The sequence below is a fragment of the Sapajus apella genome, unplaced genomic scaffold, assembly GCF_009761245.1.
Source record: "Sapajus apella isolate SASKATOON/1434 unplaced genomic scaffold, GSC_monkey_1.0 scaffold6, whole genome shotgun sequence".
NCBI classification, from domain to species: Eukaryota; Metazoa; Chordata; class Mammalia; order Primates; family Cebidae; genus Sapajus; species Sapajus apella.
Window position 1 is genome coordinate 42,988,083 of NW_022436946.1, and position 12,305 is coordinate 43,000,387.

The 12,305-nt window shown below is 42.3% G+C and overlaps 1 protein-coding gene across 2 annotated transcripts in view; it reads left to right on the plus strand.

The window, feature by feature from the left end:
• The window catches only part of RTN4IP1 (reticulon 4 interacting protein 1), a 56,756-nt gene that overhangs the window by 34,099 nt on the left and 10,352 nt on the right, over positions 1-12,305 (plus strand). For both annotated transcript variants that reach the window (XM_032275135.1, XM_032275136.1), the window contains exons 6-8: positions 3,055-3,191; positions 6,578-6,761; positions 11,000-11,092. In XM_032275135.1, coding sequence (XP_032131026.1) covers positions 3,055-3,191; positions 6,578-6,761; positions 11,000-11,092 — 414 coding nt within the window. The remainder of the gene's footprint in view (positions 1-3,054; positions 3,192-6,577; positions 6,762-10,999; positions 11,093-12,305) is intronic.

Sequence of the window (12,305 nt, forward strand, 5' to 3'; positions counted from 1 at the left end):
TTTTTTTTTTTTTTTTTTTTTTTTTTGAGATGGAATCTTGCTCTGTAGCCCAGGCTGGAGTGCAGTGGCGCAGTCTCGGCTCACTGCAACCTCTGCCTCCTGGGTTCAAGCAATTCTCCTGCCTCAGCCTCCCGGGTAGCTGGGACTACAGGCACATGCCACCATGCCCAGCTAATTTTTTTTTTTTTTGCATTTTTAGTAGAGACGGGGTTTCATCATGTTGGCCAGGATGGTCTCGATCTCTTGACCTCATGATCCACCCGCCTCGGCCTCCCAAAGTGCTGGGATTACAGGCTTGAGCCACTGCGCCTGGCCAAGTGCTGAGATTTTGTAGTCTCAAATTAGAATGGGTTGTATCAATGTGAACTCAAGAAATATTTTGTGTATGTGTATATGTAAAGTCATCGCTTGAAATATCATTTCTCATTAAAACAAGGCAGGGCTTCACAGAGAAGTAGCTGATTTCAGATCTAGGGTGCAAATATACAAGAATAACCTGGAATACATTGAAAGCTATCAAAGACTAGTCAGGTCATATAAAGACTCAAGAGCTAACTTAAAGAAATGCCCAAAGATGTAACAATTTGAGCTTTAGTAATAATAACGACCATTACACTGAGTTGAAACCTTTTAAATATATTTAAATCCATGCGTTCATGATACTTTTTTCAAAAGAGGTCTGTTTTGGAAGATGAAAGGGAACCAATTTATTATCTTATAAATGATAAAGAGAAACGGTTAAGCATTTGTCTTGCCTTTCCTACATGAACTGTGTAATTGAGTAGATCAAATAATATAATGAGGGGCAGTGTTACTTTGTGAAAGTATTCAGGCTGCGCACAGAGGCTCATGCCTGTAATCCCAGCACTTTAGGAGGCCGAGGTGGGTGGATCACCAGGGGTCAGGAGTTCGAGACCAGCCTGGCCAACATGGTGAAACCCTATCTCTACGAAAAATACAAAAATTAGCCAGGCATGGTGGTGGACACCTGTAATCCCAGCTACGCGGGAGCTTGAGGCAGGGAGAATCGTTTGAACCCGGGAAGTGGAGGTTGCAGTGAGCAGAGATCACACCACTGCACTCTAGCCTGGCAAAGAGCAAGACTCCGCTCCCCCCGCTCACCGGCAAAAAAAAATAAAATATTTCAACTACTTAAATAAAAAGAAGTAGAATTAGATGATTACTATTTCACAACCACCAATAAACAGATATTTAAGTATTAAGCACTGACAGTTGCTAAGATACTAAGGAGTGCCTCAACCAGACATGATGTGCCCCTCTAGTTTTGCCAGACACTGTCCATAGTTTTCCTAAAGGGATTGAAATGGAATCTGATCTAGTCTCCAGATCCATCTGCCAAGTTGCAGAAAATAAAGAGGACAGCGCAACGTGTGGAACTGTCCCGTGGGTGTGCAGTCAGAAATTCCAGACTCTGGGAAACTCCACAGATCAAATGGCCTAGATTGTTCCACAGATAAATTATAAGACAGCAGGGGGTGGGGAGTTGGGGAGAAAGAGCACGGGGAGAAATACCACATATAGGTAATGGGGAGAAAGGCAGCACATCACACTGCCATGTGTTAACCTATGCAACAATCTTGCATGTTCTTCACATGTAACCCAAAACCTAAAATGCAATAAAAAGAGAGAAAAGAAAAAAAAAAAAAGGGATAGAACAAGAGCCTATGTTGAAAGAGACTTAAGGCCGTGCACAGTGGCTCATACCTGTAATCCCAGCACTTTGGAAGGCCAAGGCGGGTGGATCACTTGAGGTCAGGCATTCAAGATCAGCCTGGTCAACTTGGTGAAACCCGTCTCTACTTCAAATACAAAAATTAGTCCAGTGTGGTGTCATGTGCCTGTAATCCTACTCGGGAGGCTGAGGGCAGGAGAATCGCTTGAACCTGGGAGGTGGAGGTTGCAGTGGACTAAGATCATGACACTGCACTCTAGCCTGGGCAACAGAGTGAGACTATTTATTTCTCAAAAAAAAAAAATTAAAAAAAGAGAGACTTAAAACATATCATTTTAAAAATGCACAAGACTATAATGTCTAGAGAACGCATAGTTGGGTGATAAAACTTTTTGAAATACGAGGAGGCGATTACTATAAAAATCAGGCATGTGCCTGTAGTCCCAGTTGCTCGGGAGGCTGAGGAAGGAGATTTGCTTGAACCCAGGAGGTGGAGGTTGCAGTGAGCCGAGATTGCACTACTGCACTCCAGCCACCATGCCCAGCTAATTTTTATTATTTTAGTAGACACGGGGTTTCACCATGTTGGCCAGGATGGTCTGAATCTCTTGACCTTGTGATCTGCCCACCTCAGCCTCCCAAAGTGTTGGGATTACAGGCATGAGCCACCTTGCCCAGCCTCTCCTTTTAATGTAAATCTAGTTATAACTAATTATTTTTAAATATAAGGCATCTGCATTTTAAAACCTAGGTACCATTTGTTGAGGTTTTCTTACTCCAAGTTTTTAGGATAAAATGGTTATAGTTTCTTCCTTTTCTTTTTAAGAGAGCCTTTTCATATATTACCTATTACTTAATAGCTCATTACTTTGAAACACTGTATGATTCAGTATTGTGTTAACACTTACTGGAGATGCAAATGATGATATGTGGCATTCTAACGTTCTGGATACATTTTAAAGTCATTTTTCTGAAGACGTGCTTTTTTTGGGCCATTTAACTTTGCTATCCTTGAAAGTGCTAAATTTGAGGCTTTCAACTCCTGTCTTTTCTGTTACTGGTGAGACAGTGAATCCCTCTCTAAGTGAATTAGTTATAACTTCATGACAACACGGTGGCTGGCTGTCTCATGTAGAGAAAATGAGATCTCTTTCTTGGAATTTTCTTAGTGAACGTAAGTTTAAGCATTTTTCCTAGTCTCTGACAGATGGCTTCCTATAGTTCTTGTTAAGATGAGGTACTTAAAGTTCTTTAGAGATTAGTCTGATATATGTATACATGGTGTCAATGATTTTTTTTCAATGCAGTCAGTTTTTCTAATCTCTTCGTTTTTTTTTCTTTAATTTTTTTTGGGGTGGCAGGTAATGAAAGCATGGGGTGCTCATGTGACTGCAGTTTGCTCTCAAGATGCCAGTGAACTTGTAAGGAAGCTTGGGGCAGATGATGTAATTGATTACAAATCTGGAAGTGTGGAGGAGCAGTTGAAATCCTTAAAACGGTATGTATTAGAACAATGTTCACGCTGGGAATGGGAACAAGGACAGTTGATGATGCAGGTCTGAGACGGCTTGTTGGCTTTACAATCATGTTGGATTCTTAGAGAAGAATTTATGAAAACATTCCATGTCATTAGAAGTTACTTAGGTTGGCTTCTGTTTTAATTCCAGATGTAAATGTAACACAGTAACAGCATGTCGATAGGTACTGAGGAAGCTACTTTGCTTACATAGTCTTTGCTAATTTTTAAGTTACCACGTTGGTTTATAAGAGGCCTGAAGACAAAATTGGAAATGTATTCCCTTCTGTGGCATCTGTCACCACAGGAAGAATATAGAGTAGTTCATGAAATACATGATAGCCCAAAACATACTTTCCGTGTTTTGGCTTAACAAAGCCTTAAGAGAAACACTGTAAGTCTAAATCTTGGTAGTGGGAGCATTGTGGATGTTCCCAGTGTGTCTGAATGCCAGGCTGTGGTTTGTCCTGAGGTACCAAACAGGAATGCATTCAGGAATTCCCTTAGGTCCTGTTGATTCGGGCTTATTCATCTGACCTTTATCCAGCCGACATCAAGCTGAAGCTGAGAACACACCTGAGGAGTATTTGGAAAGCTATTTTACTGCTTCCCTTTCAATGGTTTTCCCTTTTTTGATTAGTTTTCAGAAGGAAACTACTCTTGCCCACATTGAGTAGAAGTATATTTTTAAAAAGAAAAAAGGAAAAAAAGGGAGTAGTTATCTGACACTGCCCAGCCTTTCTCAGCCAGTGCCACCAACTCCCAATGGTCTTGGTGGTGCACCCAGGAGCAGCCAGCTGTTCAGGGAGCTTCTACTCTTGCCAAGCAGGGTTCCATATACCAGTTACAGTGGTGAACAAGACAAATGCCCATTTTCATGGAGCTTACGTTCTTGTTTGGGAGCTTTTAGTGGTAGGTGCTCTGAAAAACAAAATGAAATAGACTGGGGCGGAGGCTGTTATAGATGGGGAGGTTACGGAATGCCTCATTGAGGAAGCAACATTCGAGTGGAGGCTTTGGTGAGCAAGCCATATGAATAGAATTTGTGTATGTGTGTTGCTCCCTGCTATATCCCTCCATCTGGAAGAGTGTAGTAGCATGCAGTAGGTACTCAATAATATTTATTTAGTTGTTGAAGGAATCTGGGAGAACAATTGTTCCATCTGGAAAGAACAGCAAACGTAAAGCTGCCATGTCAGGAACATGCCTGGCATGTTTAAGGACTATCATCGTCCCTTTCAGAGATTTTTTCAGCTACCCTCTTGCCTGTGTATCAGGGCCTAAGCCTCTGTAGGCCCCTTGAGTGAGGACATGACAGGTCTCCAAGATTTGACTTCTAGAAAGCAGTAATTGTATCTTCTGATGCTTCTAGGAATAGCAACATGATACTGGGCCAAGTCCTACCTATTCCCCTCTATCTACCTTAAGGTTTTGTTGTTGTTGCTTTGAGATGGAGTCTCACTCTGTCACCCAGGCTGGAGTGCAGTGGTGCGATCTTGGTTCACTGCAACCTTTGCTTCCTGATTCTCATGCCTCAACCTCCCGAGTAGCTGGGATCACAGGCACACACCATCATGCCTGCTAATTTTTGGTTTTTTTTTTTTTTTGTAGAGATTGAGTTTCACCATGTTGGCCAGGCTGGTCTCGAACTCCTGGCCTCAAGTGATCTGCCTGCCTTGGTCTCCCAGAGTGCTGGGATTACAGGCATGAGCTACTACACCTGACCTACCTTTAGTTTTATGTGTGTCTGGAATTTGTCACCAGAGAATAGGAGAACTTGACAGATGGTAGGCTAGAGGATACTCAGTCTAGGCTCCCAAACCAGTGCTACACGTTCTTCCTCGGCATCTCTTCCTGGCAAGTGGTCTTACTTCTTTTGCTTGTGCTTTTCTAGTAGGGGGACCTTCCTGGCCTATAAATGCAAGCCATTACTTCTTCTTCTTCTTTTTTTTTTAATAGCTTTTGTTAAAATTGATCTTTGTCATTTCTGCCTGGAGTTTGACCTCTCAGTCTACCTATAAGTATATTTCTCCTTTCAAATAGCAGCTTATTTTAGGTATTTGAAATCTTAGAGTTTTATGGCGAGAAGGGGCTTTGAAACCTTCAGTCCAACCCTATGATGCTGTAGTTGAGAAAGCGAAGGGCAGATGATTTGTGAGTTTTTGCATACTCAAGGTCATGCCACCAGTCATTTGTTGGGAGAGCTGGATCCACAACCTGGCCTCCACATTTCTTTCTCAGACAATGCCTGTTCTAAATACCAGGCTGCCTTAAGTTTTCCTTAAATCAAGTGTCCTCAAATTTGTTCATTAAAAACTTGGAAATGAAGCAGACACTTTTTTAGTGAAAAGAATGGTCATCTATTGAGGTCATCATGCTCCTGCATTTGATATCCTTAGATTTTATTTGCCCTTCCTTAGTTTAGTTCCATGAAATACTCAGGATCCACAAAGTTGGCCAAAGCTGCTTTCAGGAACTTTAATGTTTGACATCATCCAGATGAATTTGAAGGGAGAAAAGATTTACCAAAGAGGAATTCATCAACTGATTTGCTCAATTTATATGCATGTATTCTCTACATAGATCTTTGTTTTCAAAAGTATTTAAAAGCTTCATTAGGTTTTTATCCCGTTTCAGTAGAATATAGTGATTACAAAAGTTTTCGGTTAGATGTGCGAAGTTGAAACTCTACCAGTTCCTGTGGAATCCATTATGGCTGAATTTTTTTGGCATGCTAGAGCAGGCCATTTCTCCTTTTGCATTGTCCTGATGCTGTACCTGAAGCCAAATGATAGAAAATTACAGAAGATGAGGAGGATGGTTCCGTGAGCATTTCTGACTGTAGAGAGAATAAAAGCAAATTATTCTTGTAGGTGAAAATCTCATGCTTAACTTTCGAGTATCCGTGTGCACCAAAGAATATAGTGAATGAAAAGCCTTGCAGTTTTTTACAAATCTAAGTCAGACTTTCTCAACCTTGGCAACCTTAGTTTCTCAGCTATTGACATTTTGGGCTGGGTAATTTTTTTTGCTGTGAGGGGTTATGCTGTGCATTGTAGTGAGCCAAAATCACTTTCTGTTCAGAACTGCTTGCTTAAGTCATTCTAAAGTACTAGAAAATGAAGTGATTTTATGACAAAAATTAGTCACATTCAACTTACCTTGGAGAAAAGTCACAGATCCAGTGAGTGGGTGTGTTCTTCCTTCTCTGTCAAAGCAGCCCCACCTCTGCAGGATGGCGAGGTGCAGCACAGTTTGAGATTTGTTACTGAAATAAACCCTAAGTCAAGTGGTGCTGGGAAGGAAGGAGGATCAGAGTTCAGTGTAAAGCCTGACAACAATGTTTTGATTTGGTTCTTCCTCTCCAGGTTTGATTTTATCCTTGATAATGTTGGCGGATCCACTGAAACATGGGCTCTAGATTTTCTCAAGAAATGGTCAGGAGCCACCTATGTGACTTTGGTGACTCCTTTCCTTCTGAACATGGACCGATTGGGCGTAGCCGATGGCATGTTGCAGACAGGAGTCACTGTAGGTTCAAAGGCATTAAAGGTAGGAAGAAGGGTCTTGGTTTATGACTGCAAGCATGCCTCCTGCTGCTAGAAATTGGTTTGCCACCTAGCCAGTTTCTCTTCTCTTGGAGGCCGCATAAGCACAGTGGCTGCAAGCATGGACTCTCGAGTCACACTGACTGGGTTCAAATCTGACCTCTACTTAGTAGCTGTGTAACCCTGTGCAAGTTACCGAATGTCTCTAAGCCCAGTGTCTCCACTTATAAAATGAGGCTGATAATACGTCTACCTTATGGCATTGTTGTAAGGATCAAATGAAGTAGTCCATATGGAGACATGGCACAACGCCTAGTACATAGAAAGCTCTTATTAAATGTTAGCCTTTATTATTACTTATTGCCTCTCGATGACATCTGATGTTCTGTCTCTGCTTCCTTCTTGTCTCTACCTGATGCCCTCTCTCTGTTTCATGTCTAAACACATATAGTCTCTTGTATATAAAGGTGAAAACTTACAGCTGCTGTTTTCATTGTGTTGGGATAGACCAATGATTCCCAGACTGGGGCTTTCAGACCTTTAGAAGTCTATGAGTAAGAGCAGTTGTACTTTTACTTCAGTAAGCCTCCACTCATGCCTTTGCTGGGGTCATGTCAGCTTCTTCTAACACTGCATATTCTGTGTAAATTTGAAACTCCAGCTATTAATGGCATTATGGGAGTTCCTGGGACTTGGTTAGTCAGCCTGACTCTGGAACGGGGCCACTTTTACCAAGGCTGTATAGAGCTCAACACTGAACACATCTCACCCAAATTGCACTCAATGGTGAGTGGTGACCTTGGAGATCAGGGCAGATCAGCTCAGCTACCAGACTAATAGCAGAGCTTGAGAGTCTACTCTCCACTTTACCTCGTAGCCTGTTGTCATCACATTGGGGACAGAGGCATTTTTATAATTTCATGAGATAAACTGGTGGTAATTATAGCTCATTGATTTAAAATATGAATTAATGTTAATTAAAATGGAATACATGATAGACAAAATAAAGATAGTCTGGGCATGGTAGCTTACGCATGTAATCCCAGCAATTTGGGAGGTAGAAATGGGAGGACTGCTTAAGTTTGAGGAGTTTGAGACCAGCCTGGTCAACATAGAAGTCATCTCTACAAAAAAATTTAAAAATTAGCCAGGTGTGTTGGTGCACACCTATAGTTCTAGCTACTCAGGAAGCTGAGGCCAGAGGATGGGTTGAGCTTGGGAGGTGGAGGTTGCAGTGAGCCAAGATTGTGCCACTCTACTCCAGCCTGGGCAACAGAGGAAGGCCTTGTCTCAAAAAAACCAAAAAAACCAACAACAAAAAAAAACTACATTTTTTAGGCAAAATACTTGAGACTCAGGAAAAAGGCAGTAGAAATTTCCTCGGTGGTGAAAAGGTTGTGAGTTACTGTGTCAGTCCAGCCAACGCTGCCCCATGTTTGTGAGATGAGGGGCTTGATCATTATCTTTAGCAATTTATTCTGGATATTAATTTGGGACCTTTTAGGGGATGCAACTTAGAACTTTGGTCTCTTGAGTTCTGTGTAGTAACTAAATACTTAGAGGCCGTAACAAAGAGCTATGATGGAGGAGACCACAACTCAATTCTTATGAAATATTACGGGTAATAAAGATGAACAAACCAAAGCCCTGCACTGTGGTGTTCTTTATTTCCGTTTGCTTCAGACAGTAGCCAGAAACAGTGTCCACAGGGGACTTTGTGGTGGAGAAAGGACTCTTAGCTGTCCTTTGTCTCTTCTTTGTCTTTCACGAAACCCAGATTTTCCAGTGCTTTAAAAGTCAGTTTAAGTTTTCTTTAAGATTTCACAGTTTGTACTCCAGTGAGACCTCTTACAAGTCAACCTTCAGAGTTGTCCTTGAAGAGTAAAACAGGCACAGCTCTTCATTCTCTTTTTTCCTGCTTGAAAGATGATAGTGGTAATCTCATGTGAAAACCTTTTAAGTAGTTTTCAGTGTCTTTCTGATTGTGCACGAAGTTAAAGCCTCATTGTCATGCTTCTGACTCTCCTGCCTGCTTTGGTTTACTTTCTGTCTTATAGTGGCCTGCAGGGAGAAAAACACAGACCTCTTGTAGCAGAATGTACAAATTCTGCTATTGCAGACCAAAAGTTTCACTTTACAGAGCCACATGCTGTGAAGAGTTATAGATGTGGCACTTGTGACCATTTCTGTTCCTTTTTTAATACTCTAAACAGAATTAGCAGAATGTTTTAATTGTAGTCTATGAAGCCAGACCTTAGGGAAAAGTATTTGAACAGATCTGTGATTGTCATTAACTGGATCCACAGTAGGCTTGAGACATTCTCAGTGCTTCTGGCACTTAGCCACATAAACCTTCAAACAGCTTTGCTCTTTTTCTTGTTTTGTAGAGACAAAGTCTTGCTATGTTGCCTAGGCTACTCTTGAACTCCTGGCCCCTATCCTCCCAGCTGGGTCTCCCAAAGTGTTGGGATTATAGGTGTGAGCCAGTGTGCTGGCCTCTTCTTTTTAAGTTAGTTGCATAGACCAGTGCATCCCCACATCTTTCATGCCATGACAGATATAGAAAATGATAGTATTTGAACAGCACATTGAGGCTGCCTTGGGTAATAGTGATGAACAAACCAAGCCCTGCTCCTCCAAGACCAGCCTATCTGGAGACTTCTACCTCCGGAGGCTATCCTGAGGGCTAAGGGGAGTCAGTATCTCATCACACCAATTCTAGAGTAAGTTTGACTCTCTTTAAAACTGTTGTCCTAGAGTAATTACTAATGATGAATCCTTTCACTCTCACAGGTTTTCTGGGTTAGATGCTAGGTCTGTAGGGCCACTCACCCAGTTAGCCATCCTGGCACACTCAGTGGGAAGCTTTGCCTAGGCAACCGCTTAGTTTTTTCTTTCTTTCTTCATTCTTAAACTGAATAGGTATTGTCTCAGTCTTTCCTCAATAAGCTTCACTTTCAGCACTGAACAAGTATTGGTAGAATACTTTCTATGTGTCAGGCATTTTATATACATTCTCATTTAATCCTTCCAACAATCCTGCAAGCTAGGTGGTGGTACCACCATCCTACAGGTCAGGAAATGGGTAGCCTGACCAAAATAACATAACTCAAAAAACAAAAAAACACAAAAATAATGCAACTAGTAAGTGTTGGGGTCAGAGGGGCTCCATTGCATTTGCCAGCCTCATGCCATGGTAGTAGCTTATATCATACTGAGTGTAAGCTCCATGGAAAAGAAGTCTGAGCTCAGCTCACAGTGTGGGTAGGTGTGGAGAGGGCAGCACTGTGGTACTGGCTGCCCCTCTACTATCTCAGTTTGTTCCCACCTGATGAAGGTTTGGTTGGGCAGGTCATTGAGGCATCATGGAAAACCTCAGCTCATTTGTTGTTTCCATAGTTGCCCACCCTACCTTTGACATGAAAAATAACAATTACAGCCAGGCACAGTGGCTCACGCCTGTAATCCCAACACTTTGGGAGGCTGAGGTGAGAGGATTGCTTGAGCCCAGGAGTTCAAAACCAGCCTGGGCAACATAGCAAGACCCTTTCTCAATTAAAGAAACAAAGAATAGCAATTGCAAGTGGCTGTAGAGGGGTCATGAACCCTCTTGGTGTAAGATTTTTACTCATCTTTATTTGGAGAGGTATTGCCCCAATTAGATGGCTTTTATTTGCCTTAACTGTAGGGAAAGATTCAGCCATGATGTATAAGGAACTTTGCACTTTGTTTTGCCTTTAAAGCCACTTTATTCCTGTCAGAGCTGGGGGAAAAAACAAAACTGTGATTGGGCTCCTTGTCTAAGATCATATTTTGGTGACTTCTTATCCCCAAAACATTTTTTAATTTGGTGAAAACCTCTTCCGGTGCCTCTGGGCTTTATTCAGACCTTAGCAGGGAAAGCCTAGAGGTCTCAGCCCGATTTCTCCTGGGGAGGAAACCCATTTAGACGATCTTTTTAAGGAAAGCTTTCCTGTGCTTACTTGTTCATCAGGCACAGTTTAGAGAAAGAGCCTGTGTAATGTGGATATGTCTTTGTTCACTTATTTATGTATTAAACATGTATGGAGCATCCATTCTTTGTCAGTCATTGTGCTAAGGTGCTGTGCACACAACTCATTTTGTCAGCATGAGATGAGAAATGTTTGTTGTAGTCATCCAGAAAATGCTTTTTCCTAAATCTGCATTTAATCAGGTTTTATCTTTTTCTATATTTGACATGTTTTGTTTTTCTCTTTTTAGCATTTCTGGAAAGGAGTCCATTATCGTTGGGCATTTTTCATGGCCAGCGGTCCGTGTTTAGATGACATTGCAGAATTGGTGGATGCGGGAAAGGTACGTGCGCCTGGAAACCTGTATTGGAAGCCTTTGTATTTCTAGAGCTCCTCCTGTAGACCTGCCCACTGAGCCTCGTCAGTGGGGACTCCACAGAGGTGGCCTGCTCACCCGGCCTTATGCTGCCATACATGGCCAAGTTTACATGCCGTGTCTTTGGTTTTGTCTGCATGGGAGGCATAGACACAGACTGTTTTATCTGCAAAAGAGCTTCTCTCATTTAGTCAAACCCCCTTGGTTTAACAGATGAAGAGGTGGTCCCAGGGAGGTCATATGATTCTCCCAGAGACACTTGGTTAGATCGTAGCATAGCTGTGATCCACACTGGGCTGCTAATATTCCATCAGATCCCCAGGTCTCCTGATTTCTAGGTGGGTATAATAAAATCGAGGGCAAATAAATAGTCCGTCTGAGACAGTCTGTGGCCAGGGTGAGGGTGGGTGAGGATTGATGGGGATTTGAGTGAAGACAACTGGCTGGTGTACTCTGACTACGAGTGTCTGTCCTGCTGTGGACTCTGTGGGAACAGGACTTACTTATCATCTGGTCATCCTTTTCCGGATGTCGAAAGGCCTTTCAGGGATTCTGGGGGTTGAAAGACTCCTCAGCTGCCACCTGTTTATTTGGGTTTTTACATGATCTAAACCACCGTGATATCCCATCTCTGGAGGAGTAACCCAGAAGGTGGTATTCTGGTGCTGATGTTTTTTATGTTTTTGAGAGATTATATGGAATTATAGGATGGAGAACTTTGAGAGGGCTGTATGAGATCATAGATAGAGTGATTCTCATTTTACAGGTGAGAAAGCCGACTCACTGAGAAAAGGGCATGTACAAACTTGCAGAAACGGGTGGAACCAAGCTGCATTCTTAGTGTTTGAAGCTGATTTGGGACGTCAGCATACACTGTCTTATCTTTGTCACTTTGCAGAGGGCAGGGAATGGAGCTAGAGCAGGCCAGCATTAGCATTGCGTGAACCACTCTGAGACACTTGGGCAGAGCCCCTGGAGGTGGGCTTTCTTCTTCTGGCCCCTGACTCTTGCTGGCATATTTCATCTTTCCATTCTGATTTTGGAAAGGAATGTTTTCGGGAACTAATGGCTGCTTTTTATGTATTTAGGGCTTTTCTTCTTTCACAGCCAAGGAACTGTATAAGATAGATGACGGTCTGTTACTGTTTCCCAAATATTTGGGTTCCAGGCTTACGTGTCT